The 19,784-nt window shown below is 37.0% G+C and overlaps 1 protein-coding gene across 2 annotated transcripts in view; it reads left to right on the plus strand.

The window, feature by feature from the left end:
• Positions 1 to 15,233, plus strand: part of rad50 (RAD50 homolog, double strand break repair protein) — a 28,693-nt gene extending 13,460 nt beyond the window's left edge. For both annotated transcript variants that reach the window (XM_016274967.1, XM_016274966.1), the window contains 10 exons: positions 563 to 756; positions 2,919 to 3,029; positions 3,155 to 3,247; positions 3,341 to 3,454; positions 3,717 to 3,844; positions 4,076 to 4,300; positions 12,483 to 12,568; positions 12,683 to 12,825; positions 13,212 to 13,345; positions 14,856 to 15,233. In XM_016274967.1, the coding sequence (XP_016130453.1) occupies positions 563 to 756; positions 2,919 to 3,029; positions 3,155 to 3,247; positions 3,341 to 3,454; positions 3,717 to 3,844; positions 4,076 to 4,300; positions 12,483 to 12,568; positions 12,683 to 12,825; positions 13,212 to 13,345; positions 14,856 to 15,042 (1,415 nt within the window). In that variant the 3' untranslated portion in view covers positions 15,043 to 15,233. The remainder of the gene's footprint in view (positions 1 to 562; positions 757 to 2,918; positions 3,030 to 3,154; positions 3,248 to 3,340; positions 3,455 to 3,716; positions 3,845 to 4,075; positions 4,301 to 12,482; positions 12,569 to 12,682; positions 12,826 to 13,211; positions 13,346 to 14,855) is intronic.
• Positions 15,234 to 19,784: the final 4,551 nt, after the last annotated feature.

Below are 19,784 nucleotides of genomic sequence, written 5' to 3' on the forward strand. Positions count from 1 at the left end.
CGAAAATTGCATACTGTGCCTTTAAAAAAAAAAAAAAAAAAAAAAAACGTAATCTTTTGTAACCTTATAAATGTTTTTACTGTCATTTTTGATCAATTTAATGCACATTTTAATTTATTTTAAAAAAATCTTATTGACCCCAAATATTTGAACGGTCATGTACAATGTTTTAAACATTTGTCATATTGTTATTTGCTGTTTATATTAATATATAAGGGAAATTGTTCTTAGGCACCATATCTTAGGTACTGTAAATGGCAACTTTATAAAATAATATTTTTAATCACCTTTGCCTTCACTACTTTATTTTTTAAATAGTTATTTGCTGTTGTGATCAAATGATAGGCCCTCAATTCATAAGCATCATAAAAATTGCATGTATTATTAAATATAAATATGTATTTGTAAAATGCTATTGAAAATAATTTTAGATATAGCATGTCACACCACAGGACTTCCCAAAGTGTTTCATGTCACATACCCAGATACTGGTAAAATCAGTTCTAAAGCCAATATGACCCTGTTTATTACGGTGTTTTCATGTGATGATCCTTCTGTGTAGCCTGCAGTAAGATCGAGCTGAAGAGGAAACTGATCCAGGACCAACAGGATCAGATCCAGGCCTTGAGGAGCAGCGTAAATGAGATTCGTGGAGAAAAGCTCCAGATCTCCAGCAATATGCAGAAACGTCAACAGTTGGAGGAGCAGTGTGTGGAGTTCTCCACTGAGATCCAAACACTCCACAGAGACATTCGCGTGAGGAGCGCCCACTCCACTTTAATGTGCCTTTTTTATTCATAAAGAGAAAAGTTTCATTTCATAGGTTCACTCAACACTGCATCAGTAGCAGACATGAACACCTTCCAGTTGTGACTATTTTATCAATTAAATTAAATCATTCAAACAAGTCATTGGAAAACTTTACTTAGGCTACATATAAAACATGCCTGTGCCATGGATAAATAAAATGGATTTTAATCAAATATGTAAAAACTCAATCTGACACTCGAGAGGTGACTTTGACTGAAAGCGCATTGAAGACCGCTTCTCAGACAGTACAGTATTCTTTTACAGTAGTGTCTTCATTATAATTATTTGTAGCCTATATGACAGATTTGTTCTGCACGTTACCTTTAATGGTACCTTCCTTTTCAAAGTGATTCAAGCAATTCAAAACCATCATGGCCGTGCGCGTTTTAAAGGGTTAGTTCACCCCAAAATTAAAGTTCTGTCATTAATTACTCACCCTCATGTCGTTCCAAACCCGTAAGACCTTCGTTCATCTTCAGAACACAAATTAAGATATTTTTGATGAAATGGGAGAGCTCTCAGACCCTGCATAGACAGCAACGCAGCTGTAATGTTCCCAGGTCCAGAAACATAGTAAAGACATAAGTAAAACAGTCCATGTGACATCAGTGGCTCAACTTCAGTTTTGCGAAGCTACGAGAATGCTTTTTGAGCGCAAATAAAACAAAAAATAACATAATTTATTTAACAATTCTTCTCCCCCGAGTTATTCAGAAGAGCATAATCGACGTAATCAGCGTCGTTTATGATCGGAGGAGAAAGCGTGCACATGAGTGTAATCTGCGTAATCAGTGTTGTTTACGCTTGGGGGGTACGCGTATGTGTTGTGATACTCTCTAAAATGGCGGAAGATGTAACTCGGGGGAGAAGAATTGTTGAAAAAATTTTTATTTTTGTTTTCTTTGCGCTCAAAAAGTATTCTCGCAGCTTCGCAAAACTGAAGTTGAGCCATTGATGTCACATGGACTGTTTTACCGATGTCATTACTACGTTTCTGGACCTGGGAACATTACAGTTGCGTTGCCGTCTATGCAGGGTCTGAGAGCTCTCACATTTCATCAAAAATATCTTAATTTGTGTTTTGAAGATGAACGAAGGTTTTATGGGTTTGGAACGACATGAGGGTGAGTAATTAATGACAGAATTTTAATTTTGGGGGGAACTAACCCTTTAAGTGTCTCAGCAGGGGCGGGGTAAGCCAAGGGAGTATTGCTGTATGCCATGAGAGTACAGTGGTTTTTCAGTTCGGTTTGAATATCGTTACACCCCTAGTGCGCACACATCCTTTTGAGGCACAAGCCCCATTGACACAATAATCCTGGTAATTTACCCTAGAATAACCAGAATCATGCAAAAATGTGCTGTTCACACATGAATCAACGCTTCGTCTTTTTACTGGTAAGACACCATTCACATCAGTACCACCCTGGAGAGTGTATGTTGGGTACTGACATAAAATCAGATTTTCTACTCTGGGAACCAGGGTTACGTACATAACCGAGTCTTTATTGAACAGCTTGAGTGTTGATCAGTAGTTTCTTAGAAGCGAGTTGGTTCAGTAACCTATAAATGCACTAAAACTATATACTGTTTATTTTGTACAAAGTAAAACCTCAATTCACAAAGTTAATGAAAATTGTCATATACACTACTATTCACTATTTGTGGTCAGCAAGATGTTTTTTTTTATATATATATTTTTTTTAGAAAATGATACTTTATTCAGCAAGAATGCATTAAACTGATCCAAAAGAGAGAGTAAAGACTTTTACATTGTTATTTAAAATTATTTTATTTTGAAACTTTCTATTTATTGTTTCTTGAGATCAGCATATTAGAATGAAGGATCATGTGACACTGAAGACTGGAGTAATGATGCTGAAATTTAAGTTTTTTCCATTTAAATATTTTACCATATGAACAATTTGCACAATTGTAATACAATTTCACAACAGCTGTATTTTCTTGACCAGATAAATGAAGCATAAAAAAAGAGAGCATAAAAAAATTATTTCTAAAAGAAAATAAAACTTGCAGACCCAAGACATTTGAACGGTAGTGTAATCATATTGTTTATGTTGTTTTGTCGCAATTTGTTTGTTTGTTAGGATGCAAAGGAGCAGGTGTCTCCTCTAGCTGCCACTCTGGAGAAGCTCCAGCAGGAGAAACAGGACCTTGCTGAGCGCAGGAGGCAGAAACAGGAGGAAGGACAGGAAAAGGTCTGACTTATCTTTTCTGTTTTACCACAATGTACTAAATGAAAGGTTGTGGACATTTACTTTAAATCAAGATGATGCCATTACTTATCATCAGAGTTGTCTAAAGCTTTATACCTTTTTTTTAGATCAATGCAATCAAGGAAAAAGTTAAAAACGTGACCATCCTTGAAAGAGAGATTACCAAGTACATAGAAGACGGCAAAGACAGCTACAAAGAGGTACAACTAAATTATGTGTATTTTTTTTAGCTGTCATTTCCTGTATGCATTTATTTTCATGTATTTTCTTTTTTTACTTTTTGACTTCTTTAGCAAAAAGAAACTGAGCTACAAGAGGTAGACAAACAACTACTTGAGGCTGAAAAACAGCGAGAGAAGATCAATAAAGACATGGGCAACATTCGACAAGATATTGACACTCAGAAGGTGCCATACAAAGCTTCCTGTGGTTTTGCTTTTGTTTGCTTTTGTGAGCATATTGAACACTTGTAACATCAGAAATCTGAAAATCTTCTGACTTGGATGCGGTTGTTGGCTGCTATTTTGAAATGATACAATTACAGCTGATTAATCATCTGAGACCACTTGTCTGAAATGCATATTTTATCGCAATATGTGTACATTTTATTCCTAAAATGAAGCATATGGTTTTCTATTTTGTTTGTGGTTATATGATGGTTTATAACAGGTTCAAGAGCGCTGGCTACAGGACAACTTGACCTTACGGAAGCGCGTGGAGGAGCTGAAAGAGGTGTCCAGGAAACATGGAGACTTACTTAAAGAGATGGGCAACATGCAAGTTCTGCAGCTGCGCAAGTATGAGATCACTTAAAATCACTACCAAGTACAAGTTAGGAAGTCCTGACAATGTTTGACCTTTTAGAAGCTCAGCTTAATGTGCCAAGTATGCTCTTTAGTTACCATAACTCTAAATGAATCCATCTCCTAATTACTTTAATGTTAACTACTTTGCTTAGACCTTTTGTAAGTGTGAGAGTGAACATCAGATGAATGTGCATCTTAAAAAGTATGTCTTCTGTTGTCAAGTGAGCGGCGAGAAGTGGAGCGAAAGTTGGAGGACCTGAAAAAGAACCGCAGTGTGGCTCTCGGTCGTCAGAAAGGCTACGAGGACGAGATCCTTCGTTTTCGGAAAGAGCTCAGTGAGGACCAATATTGCCGGGCCGAGGATCTCTACAGAGACAAAATGATTGTGATGAGAACAACAGAGTTGGCCAATAAGGACCTGGACATCTACTATAAAGCCCTAGACCAGTAAGTAGGTTTTGTTATCAAGGGTTTTCTGAAAGGTAGTTTCAGGAAGCGGTTTGTCAGAGTGTGTAGGTTTGGTTTGGTTTTGATGTGGTTCAGCAGACAGTAAGCAGCAATCAGCAACCGGCCATGTGCACTTTTGTCTAGACGAAAGAAAGTCTGACTCAGACTTTTTAGCCCTAATGATGCACTGGTGGGCTTCATCAGGGACTCCCCAAATGCATGATAAAATACTTACCATTGCAACTGTTGCAACCACAGCAACAGTCATCTTGCCATCTTTAGGTGTTGACCGTATAAGAAAAAATGCATTGTAATATATACAAATTAGGTCTTATATATATATATATATATATATATATAATAAAAAAAATTTATAGAAAAGTTATTCAGAATCTACTGAATAATCGTTAACCAGATGCTTCTATACAAAGTGATTTACTTTTGAGAAACACAAAAAGCAACTTTTTCATGCAGGCACGAACAATACTTACAGTACTTATCAACACTTGAATGTGGGTAAGTTTCATGTAAAAAGCAACATTTTGAACAAACGCTGAGAAATCGATTCGCAATTTTGTAAAAGACTATGTCTGGATCAGACTAAGAATGATGATCAAAACATAGATGGAATAGATCGCTTTCATCAACACATCCAAATCTTGCACGGTTCTATACCGCTTCCTGGATCATCATTTCATTCAGTAATGCTAGGCAGTTTTGATTTATATGCTGTTTAATGCTTGATGATCATGTTATTTTTAGGGCTGTCGTGATTCGTTGATTTTATTCGACTATTCGATTTTTAAAAATCTTTGACTTAATTTTGCTTGCGTCGACTAACCGGCAAAATACCGGAAGTGGCGCATTTCACAGACGAGAATGTATAAAACACATTATTAGTCTGTTTTCCAAGGCTGCATGATATATTAAACCCATTTAAAAATCATAATTAATAGGGGTGTAACGATATGCTCAAGTCATGATACGGTATGCATCTCGATACTGGGTTCACGATACGATGCGTATCACGATATTTTGAACAAAATGTAAAAAAATGAAACGAATTCAAATAACAGATTTATTTAAAAAACATTAACAAATTTCAGTAACTTTCTGTAAACCTTCTGTATTCAAATTAACACTGAATAGGTCTGTCTGTCACTGAAAAAAATTGTTAAATTAACATGAACGTAATTTAACAGATTTTATTAGCCTAAGACAGAACATCTTAAAGCAGTAAAAAAAATTAATAAAAATAATTAAATGGTGTTCTGTTCAAGTAAGTTCAACATAAACACTAGGGTTTGTTTAGGTTATTTACAGGTTGATTTGCAAAAAAAACAGCATATCTACATTTTCAGGCAGAAGCTGGGATCTTTGAGCATTCACAATATCCCCTGCCGTAGAAAAAACACGTTCACTGGGAACAGAAGTTGCTGGAAATGTTAGGTAAGCCTTGGAAAGAGAGGAAAGAAGTGTGTGGAAAGAGAGGTACGTTTGAGCGTGTTCTTTCCACCATTTCAGTGGACAGTGAGGGGAATAGAAGTGTCCTTTTTGTACATGTCAATCTCTACTTCTATCCTACATTTGGACTGAGTGACTGTTGGTTTAGCAAAAGTTGCACCAAGGAGAGCTTCCAGTGCTGTCTTTTTGCTAGGTGGTGGCTGTTCTTGCTCGTCTCTCTGTGTTGTCTCTCTCTTCTCTGCTGCATCAGTGGGATCTCCATCACTGGCACCTCCCTCACTCTTTTCTGCTTGCTCCACAGCCTTAAAAAAATATTAAAATAAACTATTAAGGACTGGGGAGGTATAGTATAGTTGCAGTTACCCACACACACATCACAAAGTACACAAACATGCAAATACACTTATTCTCAAATAATTTGTAATGCAGACAGACATACCTGCTGTAACTGGTTTGATTTGTCCATCAACCAGTGGAAAACCTCTTCGCATTGTTCAGGGAGTAGGTGGGGCAATGATCGAAATCTGGGGTCCAGTACTCTTTAGCAGATAATCCTGTACTTCTGTGTATCTGCCTGAGAGGTTTTGCAGGATGGCTGCTTTCATGTTAGCTATAGTTGTGGAGTCTTTCTCGTCCAGTGTCATGCTCTGCTCGATCATGGATTTCAAGGGCACAATGAGTGACAGGGTGGCGCTCTTTTCATCAGACAGGACATTGGTGGATTTTTTTAGAGGTTTAAGATGGTTTACTATTTCTTCTGCATCAGTGATGTTGTTGCTATCCAGAGTACCAAGTTGACGGGAATTTTTGCGCACCTCTGTGCTCAAGAGAGCTGCTGTTATAGCCGCTTTTTGCTCAAGATAGCGTTCCAGCATATCCATGGAGCTGTTCCATCATGTTACCACATCCATGATAAGCTTATGTGATGCGATCTCAAGCATCTTTTGCTTTTCCATGAGCACAGCTGTTGCTGTGGCACTGCGGTGAAAGAAAGCCACGACTTTTCTCACGTGACCAAGCAAGTGACTGACGCGAGAAACATTTAAACCTGCTTGCGACGCAAGATTCAATGTGTGCGCAAAACACTTAAAATGTGGTGACAACCCGGCTTCTCTCACTGCCACACCTCCATGTTGCATGCGTTGTCAGTAACAACAGCAGTACTATGAGGAGCCCTTTCAAGCTCCCACTCTTGTATAGCCGCTTCTAAAACTCCGGCTATGTTAGTTCCAGTGTGTGACTCAAAAAGCAGGCGAGTCTGAAGCACGAAACTTTTCATTTCCCACGGAGTGGTAAACATACGCCGTGACTGTAATATAGCTCTGACAAGCCCGCGATGTCCACCCGTCAGTCGTTATTGCCACATTCTCTGATTTTTTTCAGACCGTCGACCACCTTTGCTTTAGCTTCGCAGTACAGGGCTGGAACTACCTCTTGACTGAAGTGCGGGCGTGATGGAGTATGGTACCTGGGCTCCATTACCCTAACCAATTCGCGAAATCCAACATTGTCGACCACAGAAAATGGTCTCATGTCTTTTGCAATAAACACTCTGATGCATCTGGTTATTTCTTGAGCTTTCACACTTGACTAAGACCGTGTTGCAGCAAAACTGCATTGTATAGATGTTTGGCCTTCTTTCACCCTTTTTGTCACAGGAGTTTGTTGTTATGATGCCGTTTTAAATGGCACATCATATTCGAAGTGTTTGACGTTGTGTATGGCAGCCTTGTTTTACAGTGTTTACAAACAGTTTGTGTTTTGTCTGTAATTTTTTTGCCGTCGTCCTGTCGCGTGACTGGAAAACCAAAGTGCTGCCAGACGTCGGACTTATAAGATGGGGCATCTTCAATTTCAGTTTCAGCCAAACTCATGTTGCCCTACTAATGTTCAGTTTAAGCGATTTCTGCAACTGTGAGGAAAGCACACGCAATGCTGTTGCAGAGTATGTCACGTCGGCAGCTCAACCAATAGGATTAGACTGCCGTCATATCGTAAAAGTATCGCCACCACTCTACGATACATATCGTAACATTTTTGCATTGTGAAATATCGTACTGCGATATATCGTTACACCCCTAATAATTAAGCATAATTGTGAATTCACAAATGCTACGATTTAATTAAATAATTATATGTGATGCCGTTCTAATACAGTATATGCGCTTTAATTATTATTATTATATAATTATTGGACTATGAGATGGACACTTGCTTCTTGCACTTTACTTTTTTACTTTTGGATTTCATTTGGTTTAATGAAATATAGTTTAATTAAATATTCTTAAGTAAAATTGTTGATTTTTTTTGTGGGAAATTAATCGTTTAGATTAATCGATAAATTAGTCGATAGATTAATCGAAATAAAAATAGTCATTAGTGGCAGCCCTAGTTATTTTACATATGCTTCTGTTTACATACATGATTGCTTGTTACTGCTTCTTCTTCGCCGTTTTTTGGTCCAGACATTCAGTACTCTTTCAGAGGATGTGTAATAGTGCCTCTTACCATACACCAGTGAAAACATGGAAAGCTGGAAAATTCCATAAATGGTGGGGAAGCATTGTCTTGTAAATTATGTAAAACTTTGTCAATGGCGTGGAAAGAGTTAAAGGTCTCAGAGCAGCAACAGCAACTGTTAAGATTCTGGAATGTGACTTTTTTTATGTAATAAGGTAGGTGGGTGCTGTTCCAGTCATGGTCTTGAAGCCTTGAATGTAATGCAGGCGGCTATAGGCAACCAGTGGAGTGAGACCAAAAGGGGTGTGAGGTGGACACTTTTTGGTTGATTGAAGGTCAGCAAAGATCCAGGAATTGCTGATATTATAATATGTCTGAAAGGCATGCAGACATACTAGCTTAAATGGTAGGGTTGTCAAATTAGAATTAGAATGACAGATAGAGCTATGCAGAGAGTTTGTGTATATTGAGAATAGGAGAGGACCAGATACCGAACCCTGAAGAACCCCAGTGGTTAGCTGATGGACTTGGATAAAAAAAAAAAGAAAATTACCAGTAGTAAAAACTGTTGAAGATTTGTGTGGGTCAAAGTGCGGAAGAAATACGTTGTGAAAGATGTAAGTGAATAGGGTGTAATGGACAGGACTTTTGAGGCATCAGTCTCTATTGACATTTTTACAACACAATTTTGAAATAGTACTGAAACTAAATTCAGTTCCTTGTGGAACTATACTGGTTTTGATACAATTCTAATGACGGTTTTCTGGTGAGGACATAGGGAAGCTAGAAATGTATTTAAATTTACTAAAAATTTACATTTTAAATTGCTTTATCATGCAGCTACTGCCCAAGTTATGTTTTCAGTTGTGTAAATGGGTTCAGTAAGTGACATACACCAGACTCGAATTCACATCAACCCACATGAACATCCTGGCTTCTGCACAAATACACAATTTAATCAATATTGATAAAGAAGTAAGCATTATTATTAAAAAAAGGTGGTCAAAATTATTTAGCTGGTTTCCCATGGAGGAATATACAGAGAAAGTCCCAAGTCATCATCAGTGGTTTAGATCGATATCATATCATCCCTTGCATTCACAGAAGTTACATCAGCAGGTCTGTGGGTGTCTAAATCACTCTACCATCATCTACAGTGCAGAGGCGTTATCCTTACTTTTTCAGGCTGTGTCGTTCATTTTCAATTTCTTATGTTTAAATTGTGTAAATTATTTTTCTTTACTCATTAATACATCACAGTTGTCGGTATAGTAAAGATCAGTCTTTTCATTCCAAATATTTATTAATAAGTATTGAAGACACAGTAGCAGTAGTGGTATATAAATGACTCATTGTTCCATTGTAAATAAATGATTAGTAAATCAACAGCATTTATTGCATAATGACTATTTTGAACTTTATTCAGTTTGCACCAGAAATAGGCCAAATTGCACAACTCTCTTAAAAACCACAATATGTTCTTACAAGATTTCAGGGTTTGTCTCTTTGCTTCTGGCAAACCCCTCGATGTAGTCTATCATTGGATAAAAGTCCATTTCTGTTTTCAGATTCGTTTTAGGGAAATTTCTGTAAATATTGCATAAAATAAGTGATTTTATCCCCATTTTGGTTAACCATCCACTACATTTAATGTGGCTTTTTATGAGCACAACCAAGGAAGATAAATCCATTGTATTGTACAAAATACTTTCCGCCACTTGATTATCTTTGGCAATTGACAGAAGGATTATTTATCATTTTCATTTTGTAATGCTGTCTTATTGCTCTTTTCCCTAGTATGTACATTTTAAAAATGTTTTCCCAATGAATCGTGGACTCCTGCTCAAAATGATAAATTAATATAAGGACAGCTACAAAAAAAAAATCTGTTGTCGTTCCATCAGTATATGATCCTGACGGATGACAGCCGTGACAGCTAAGTGGAATCCCGGAAAATAAACCGTGGAACTTTGACCAATGAGACAACAGTTTACTCGCGCGTGATTTGCATTAACAAATTTGGTCCATTTAGAAACTTTGCCGTGTGAAAGCGAACTGCACCAAGAATAAAAAGCAACATTGTAATAATTTTAATCCCTGTTTCGGAACAAAGCAATTGATCTACAGGTGTGAAAGCACCCTGAAGACCACTGCTTTACAGTTTTTACCACAAATGGACCTATGAAAGCAAGATGGCAAATAAAACACAAAAGGCCCAAACATAAACACTGAATTACACACCGCACGTCTCTATTGAGCATAATTTCTGTGTAGCATAAGCCAGGAGCAGAAATTTAATGCAGAACTACACCGCACATTGGCTCTTCAGATAATCATTCAGATGCTGAGTGGTTACTTTATCAACAACACATAGCTAACGTTATATAAAACGTTATTTAACGTTATATAAAATAAAATACTAAGCCTATTAAAATAAGCTTGGCATTATATTAGCATACAGTAAAATTTAGAAACATAAAACTCACCATTAGAGTTGAATTCTAGCTGACCAACTGTCAATGAAATACCCGTCATGTGCTGTCAGTGATGTGACATAGGTGAAATTGCGCATTGCTAAATCAAAGAGAAGAAAATGTTAATTTTTCAAAAAATATACTATCACTGCAAATACTATCAAAAATATGTCTAAGTATAATTGTGTTCCACATTAAATGAGGATTCAGAAGGGATAGCAAACTAGTCTGATGTGGGGTTCTGGTCCTCACAGGCCCTCTTGTGGCACCGACCCTGGCATTAGGGGGGGAATACACACAGAAAACATTCTTTCCTTCTGAAATAGTTTGGTTTTATATTTTGAATATTCAAGCATTCCAAAATATCTTTTAGGTGTCTGCTCTGACCATTTGAAAACCCATATTGGTCGACCACTGGTACATCAACGCCAAACTAACTGCCATAGTCTCTATAACTGCCTGCCAGGTATCGCCACTTCAAAGATTGATTACACATTTGCCAAGGCTGAGAATTGGGATTTATGCACATTACTAATCAAATTCTGTTCAGCTGTGTGCTTCAACCGGACACTGTAAATGGACAGCTGTCCAAAGTATTCTGCTTGCTAGGCTTTTGATTGATTGGAGCCTGGCAAAGCAGTTTTCTTCTGATGAAGTATTGCGTCTGACATTAAATCAGCTGACCCGTTCTTCTCACCATGATACCATCATTGCTGTCTGTGCAGAGGAGTAAAGGAAGTGTGGCAATCTGATAGGACACACCATGCTTAGATGCAAGATTTTGTCTAATATCAGTTCTAATAAAATGTTTTTTGAAAAAAGCCTTATGGTCAAAATAGTATTTTACAAGTTTTTTTTTCAGATTTAGTACTCTTAACAGTTCTAATAAGTCTTGTATTGCTTTTATTGCCACTGCATTCTTTTTTTTAAATTTAACGTATATGCACAAGATAAATTACTTATACATCAAAAAAATAGCAATAGATTTTTTTTTTCATATACATGGCAGTCTTTTTTTCTTTGCTAACATGTTTGCTAGACACGAGTGGTTCATATGTTCAAATTTGCATTTTGCTGTTGTATTGCTTTATTATTGTATGTATTATGCACTGAAATTAAAATTCAACTGATATCAATAAGATGTTTAACATGTATTTGTATACATAGAAATTAACCAAGTATAAATATAAATAAATATTAGTATGCATTAGTATACATATACACAACATCAAGTAAGATTAATACTATAATGCTGTATAATACTATAAATACTTTAAATGTATCTTTTAGTTCATGATGCTTAATGCATTAACTAATATTAACAAACTAAAGTCTAAATTCTTACCAAAGTTCAATACTATTTTGTCTAAATAATAAGTAGTTACATTCATTATTAATAATTCTTATTAATAATAATTAAATACTAGAAACTTAAATCAGTCTGATTAATTGACAATAATTTTAAATGAATTTAGGCATTATAGCGTTATAATTTACAGTTTGAAAAAATAATCCCATGTTGAGATATGCTGAATATTATAGTTTTTGAAGATTTACTTGGAGTGTTAGATAATGGCAAAGGTAATCTAAATGCAAAAATATAGTAAATGAGAGTGCCAATCAAATATCCAGAATTGACCAATACCAATTAGTAAAAAACATTGTCTGTAAACAATATGGTACCGATATATTGTTCATCCCTAGTGTATATGTATATGAATGTCCATTGCACTAGCCTTTTTTTATTATTATTTATTTATTTTTTTTATTTTTTTTTATTACAGAACAATAATGAAGTTTCACAGCATTAAGATGGAGGAGATTAATAAAATCATCAGAGATTTATGGCGGAGCACATACAGAGGACAAGGTCTGCTCTCATGATTGGTGCTTGACTTGATTTATTCTATGCTGATTCTTTCTTTAAACAAAAATATTTGTCTGTAAATATGGCGTTGTTTAGATGTCTCCTGATCTCTCGCAGACATTGAGTATGTGGAGATACGCTCTGATGTGGATGAAAACGCCTCTGCTGGCCTGAAAAGAAGGACCTATAACTATAGAGTAGTTATGGTCAAAGGAGACACTGCTTTGGACATGCGTGGACGTTGCAGTGCTGGACAAAAGGTCAATAAGCCACTACATGTATCTTGGGTTTCTCTATAAAAATGCACTGTATATTTACTTAATTCAGTTAATTTCTGTCACTGAATCGTCCATGGTTATGTACATTAAATGTAATGTACAAAAAATATTTGATGCAAATTTAATGAAAACTTTATCTATGCAGTGCGCATTATGTGTTGACAAAGCTGTCAATAGCTTTTGGAGCTGAGAAGAGGATTCTGACACTTCTGTTAGTCAGCACACCTGGCCGATGATTTTATTGGTCAATAGATCAGACTGTCAATAGATTGAAATGTTTAACTGCAAAATAGAAGCAAAGCAATCCCGTTTTATTAAATCCAATTAAATGTATGTAATCTTTGGCTTTACTGCATGTTTGTCTGCAGGTTCTCGCCTCTCTAATAATACGGTTGGCTCTGGCTGAGACGTTCTGTCTGAACTGTGGGATTCTGGCACTGGATGAGCCCACCACCAACCTAGACAGAGAGAATATAGAGTCTTTGGCACACGCACTGGTGGAGTAAGTCTTTATTGAAACAAAAACAGCAAGAAGTATTTAAAGGGGTCATGATGCAGTTTCAAATTTTCCTTTCTCTTTGGAGTGTTACAAGCTGTTCGTGCATAGATAAGATCCCTAAAGTTGCAAAGACTAAAGTCTCAAACCCAAAGAGATATTCTTTATAAAAGTTAAGACTGGTCCACGCCCTCCTAAAACGCCTCGTATAAACACGCCCCCACATGTCTAGGTCACTGTGTGGGAAGATTTGCATAACAACGCCCAAATGTTCACGCAAAGAAAGAAGGTGTAACTTTTATTCTTGCTGTAGTATTGTTGCCACCGCCGCCATGTTGTGGAGATGCTGTGTGTTTCGTTGTGAAAGCGAAACTACTTTGTTTGGCCTTCCAAAAGAGGACGATATCCGCTTCGTCATGCCTGGAGCTGATCCGTGCTGGTCGCTGAGGAAGCATCAACTTCGCGCTGTGGATCGCCGGATCGGCTTTCATCGTGGACGAAGCGGAGTCCAGCCCGGGGTCGTCACATGTGGTTGCCACAAGCCCGCCGGTCGCGCCGTTCTCAAGCCCGCCCACCGGCCTCCGCTCACTCTAGCCCGGCCGCCACTCACTCAAGCCCGCCGTATGTGACGCTGTGTGTTTCGTTGTGAAAGGGAAACTACTTTGTTTGGTCTTCCAAAAGAGGACACAACTAGAAATCAGTGGTTGAGTTGTATTTACAACACTGTTCCAGAACCGTTCAACCCAAATATTCAGATGTGTGCAGCACATTTTATGGAGGACTGTTTCCTGAACCTGCAGTGTAGCCTACAATGTGTCTGTGCACAAAGGCTGTTTCTATAAAGTGGGACAGTTCCAACTTTGCAAGGACAGTCTGGCACTTCTGACTCACAGCCTGTAAGTATGTTTTTTATATTAAAGAATTTGCCACTGACGATTCAAACGTGAGTTTTGAGCAGTGTAGAGTAGCGCTTGTTGTTTGTCAACTGTCAACGATCACAAATGCAGACATGGTTTTATGTTTACGCGGCGTGATACGCAACGCGTAAAAAGAGTATATGTCATTATAATCAGTAATTATGTCCCCACTGGATGCAACAAATGCCTCGTTTGTAATGGGATTTATTGGTGTTGTCTCAGCGTGCCGGTACACGCATCACAGTATAGTAAAGGGCATAACATTTCAGTCACACGCTTGAGGTATTCGGCACTGGATAGCTGGCCAATCAGCTTACACCTCGCTTTTCAGACCGATGAGCTTTGTAAAAATTGATGCATTTCAGAAAGGCGCGGCATAGAGGAGAAACAATAATGTACAGTATGTGGAAAATAATGTTTTTTTTTAACCTTATAAACACATTGCATTACACCAAATACACAATAAAATGTTCTTTTTAGCAACGTCATATGACCCCTTTAAACAGGAAACTCAGTCTATGTCCAGCCGGAAGAACATGACAAAACAAGAACTTTTATTTGCCATTTAACTGAAAGCTATACTTTTGGTATCACTGCAGGATAATCAAGAGTCGTTCTCGGCAGCGTAACTTCCAGCTTCTTGTTATCACCCACGACGAGGATTTTGTGGAGCTCCTGGGACGATCCAACTATGTGGAGCATTTCTACAGGATCAGGAAGAACCAAGACCAGTGTTCAGAGATCACGAAGTGTAGCATCAACACTCTCAACTCCTACCTGCACTGATGCATCAGATCTGATGAGAGAAGAAAGACTGTAAGTCTACAGAGGTGAAAGAATCAAAGTTCAGTTTTTGAACAGTTGTTAAGCATAATCTAAACAAAAGGCTTACCAGCCTTCCTGTACCGACCTACTAAAAGTGTATGTTGGCCTACTTGTAAATTTAGTTGACTTCTTTCAGAAATATATACATTAAAAAAAAAAAAACTTGATTCTAATTTCTGAATCATAATCCTAATTATGTGTGGCTTTATTTCATGATCTGTTATCTTTGCATCAAAAAGTTTTTGGACTAGTGCTGTTGATTTGAAAAACTAATTCATCATAATTAATTAATCTAATTAATCACTTTTAATTTAAGTGAACTTAAAATAATATTCACAAATCCTAACCATATTTAAATCTGCTCAGCCTGGCACCAAACACATTATATAATGTCTATATTATTATATAATTTGGGGGAAATACATAGCGACTTTAGCATGTGCAAAAACAGATGCTTTGATAACTGCATTATATTTTTTTTGTATGCATTAATCAGCAAATATGAATTCATCTCAAGAAATTAAAATTATCTTTTGCCAACCCTAATTTGGAGGATTAAAAATGTATGATGTCTTTACATAGCATATTAAATAAGAATAAATTCAGTTAAAATAAATAGTTTAGGTAATAAAATCTGCAGAAATAAATTGATGTTATTTGGTTTTATAATTTTTAAGCAATGAAATCCACACATATATTTTGAGTCCAATTTTTTTTCAAGCCAATTTTTTATTCACCAATGTGTCATTAGAGGGATTACTTGTCATATATGTGTTTTTAAAATTGGCTTTAACACTTGAGTTCAGCCAGCCAACATCTTAAAATTAGATTTCAAATGTTGTTAATCATCGGACATTTGCTGCCGTCATCTGTATGACTAATGCATCTCCAGCGTATCAACACAACTGCAAGCATGAACACATGCAGATTTGCTGCAAAAGCTATCAGTATTGATCATTTGATTTTGCAGTACTGAAACTTATTTGCACAAGCAAACGTAGTCAAGATGTGGCCTTCAACACCTAATCTACAGACCTGTTACCCAAAATCATTATGATCTTTCTTGGCAGTTTGTCAGTGTCAGTTCCAGGAAATCAGGACAATATGACATATTATCAACCACATCTCAATCAAGATATTCAGTGAGCACCCCGTTATCAGCCAATGAAAGAAGCTTAGCTTACGATGCAAAAAGGAAGCTTGGTAGCCAAGTCTTGCCTTTCTGAGAGTATATATATACACAGCATTCAGCAGTGGTGGAATCAAGTACCTCTGGCCTTCAAACAACCAAAGAAACTCAAGCAGACAGACAAAATGATGAAGACTATACTACTGCTCGCTTTCACTGTATTTGTCTCCTGCGCTCCTGCGGCAAACAGTGATAAGACTCCGGTGAGACACACCAATAAGACTTTACTGGGAGAGCTTGTTGATGAGCTGATCACGGCAATGAAAGATTTCCCAAAGGAAACCGAGGTAAGACTTAACTAGTAGCTAGTATAGTAACTATAGTAAGCCAATACTATGTATACTTTAATATACAGAGAAAAACGTGATTGCAATAATAATTGTACCTGTTAATTCTAGGGAAAACAAATCTTTCTGAAAGATCTGCAAATGAATGTCATGGGCCATAAGGTGAGATGATACACACGGAATTGTATTGCCTCACACCACTACTACATTAACACAACTATACACCATATTAAGCTTATGAGCTTGACTATGTTCAGCTCTTTTTCTATATCTGATAGCTTTTTTTAATGCTAACAATCAAAGGATTGATGCCTTGGTCTTACCTGTGATTCCAATATTTTAGGAGCATGAGGTTTTTTTCTGCCAGGCTGAGCAAGAACTGAAAACTAAGGTTTCTGGGCTATTTGGTGCCGAATTTGACCATTTCCGTTTTGACAAGAAACTAATGAGGAATTTAAACATGTATAACAAGCACCATGCGGTAAGTTGAACTCTGGAACTTGATGCCTTCTCTATACAATTCCCCCATCCTGTTTAATTAAAATAACCATGACATTTACTTTATTTCAGAAAACCTGCAAACCTGCTGATGAAGACCTAGATAAAATCCCTCTGCGTGCTTTCTTGAAAAATCTTTTGACATCTGTTAAGAGTGCATTTAGCCAAGTCAAGTAAACTTTTATTAAAAATGTAATTTATGAAGGATCAATATATATTTTTTGTCTTTATTAATGTATTACTTCATTTACATCTACTGTTCCAGTATATCATTTTGTACATGAACACATTTTTCATAAATATATTTATTTAATTCTTAAATATGGTCTGGGTTTTTTTTAATAAAGTACATATTTTGTGCAGTATTTCTGTGCAGTCACTGGTTTAAAAATGTGAACTATTACTAGCACTGAATTAAAAAAAATAATAATTTTAACATTACACACTTAAGATGTGCCTTATATTTTAAGATCCTTTATATTGTGTGCCTTTATATTTTATCCATGCAAAATCATGACAGTGATGGACAAATCTGCAAAATTATTAAAACTGAAAAGGAATTGTGATCACAGTTACATCATCTGCAATCTTTATATTTAATATACATTTTCTGTAGTCCACAAGAAACCTATAAAAGGCACACTGATTAATAATCGTGCATGGAGCTATTAATCATTCATTTATTCAAACAATATATAATTTGTGCTTGTTGAATATTTAATGATGTGTTCACTTTTAAAACGATTAGTGTAATTTTTGTTGAGGGTGTTGTCTGTGTTCCAGAGGACATATGTATTACGTGAAGTGGATCACAGTCACTTTGATAGACCTTGATCAAATTCTAGTGTTTAATAGCTTAATGGTGCTGTTAATATTTTTTTCTTCTGTGTATAGTTATCCATACTAATTTTCAAAGAGAAAACAGTCACACTTGAAATGCAGCTCCTCTTTAAATTCACAGTTCATTAAGCGTAAAATTTCATAATTTATTTGTTTCTTGGGAATCAATCCCATGACCTGAGTGTTAGAGCACTGTGCTACCAGTTGCACTACTTTTGGGAAGAAGAAGAAAAATATTTGAGGTCTTATTGATTCAGAACCACTTTAACAACACTATGGCACCAAATTCTACATCGGAAAGCACCTCACATTTTCTTCAGAAAATAATCTAGTGCAAATTCTCTTTCTGTTTAATATACGCCCCTTTGCTTTCACTTGTGCTTTCAGCAGCGACATGTATACCAGTGCCCCATAGTGGGAGCTCATGTGTAGATGTGAAATGATATAACCACACTGCATGGGTGCATGTATTATTCAAAGGCAATTCAAGAGCCAAGTGTGCACACGGCCCACAATCCGGCACGCTTTTAAAGGGGCGTGAATGATCAGATACCCATGCCTATCAGCCACAGGGTCAACTCTATTACAGTTTTCTGGTGTCACGTATCCTGGACTTACATGGTACCTGGGTTAAAAACTAGAGCCTTTGCACATAGTGGGTATGATAATGCAGGTCCCCTGACTCCTCACCAGTACAGTATGGTTTTAAGTGATTTAGGATTGCATAAGGTTGTACTGTACTCAAAAGATTCTCTCTTTGTCACTTCTTGTCCTTCAGAGCTTTGTGTTAATTATTTCAGCCTTAGGTGTTTCTTTGTATTTCTGGTCTTCATTTAAATGTGTACTAGAATTTTAAGATCAGAGTTTTAACATCTTCTTTGATACTGATATTTTTAGCATTAAAATCTGATGGGAATGATGCTGTTATAATATTTGCTTTATATATATACAGTGGGGCAAATAAGTATTTGATACACTGCTGATTTTTCAAGTTTTCCCACTTACAAAGAATGGAGAGATCTGTAATGTGTGTGTGTGTGTGTGTGTGTGGGATAATCAACGGCTAGCCGTGCATTAAAGGGGTCATATGCGATTTCAATTTTTCCTTTCTCTTCGGAGTGTTACAAACTCTTGGTGCTTAAAGAAGATCTGTAAAGTTGCAAAGACTAAAGTCTCAAATCCAAAGAGATATTCTTTATAAAGTTAAGAGTCAACCACGCCTACCTAAAACGGCTCGTTCTAACACCCCACATATCTACATCACTATGTGGGAAGATTTGCATAACGCCACCCAAATGTTCACGCAAAGAAAGAAGGCATAACTTTTATTCTTGCTGTAGTATTGTTGCCGCCACCGCCATGTCGTGAAGACGCTGTGTTTCGTTGTGCAAGTGAAACTACTTTGTTTGGTCTTCCAAAAGAGGACGAGATCTGCTTCGTCATGCGTGGAGCTGATCCGTGCTGCTTGCTGAGGAAATACTTCAACTTCGCGCTGTCGATCGCTGGATCGGCTTTCACCGTGGACGAAGCGGAGTCCAGCCCGGGGTCGTCACATGTGGTTGCTGCAAACCCGCCCTCCGCCGCTCACTCTAGACCGCCGTGTGTGACGCTGTGTTTCGTTGTGAAAGCGAAACTACTTTTTTTGGTCTTCCAAAAGAGGACATGACTAGAAATCAGTGGTTAAGTTGTATTTACAACACTGTTCCAGAACACTTCAACCCAAATATTCAGATGTGTGCAGCGCATTTTATGGAGGACTGTTTCCTGATCCTGGGAGAGTAGACTACAATGCCGGCTGTTCTGACTCACAGACTGTAAGTACGTTTTTTATGTTTAAAGGATTTGCCACTGACGATTCAAACACGAGTTTTGGGCAGTGTAGAGTAGCA

The sequence above is a fragment of the Sinocyclocheilus grahami genome, unplaced genomic scaffold, assembly GCF_001515645.1.
Source record: "Sinocyclocheilus grahami isolate Dianchi unplaced genomic scaffold, SAMN03320097.WGS_v1.1 scaffold91.1, whole genome shotgun sequence".
NCBI lineage: Eukaryota > Metazoa > Chordata > Actinopteri > Cypriniformes > Cyprinidae > Sinocyclocheilus > Sinocyclocheilus grahami.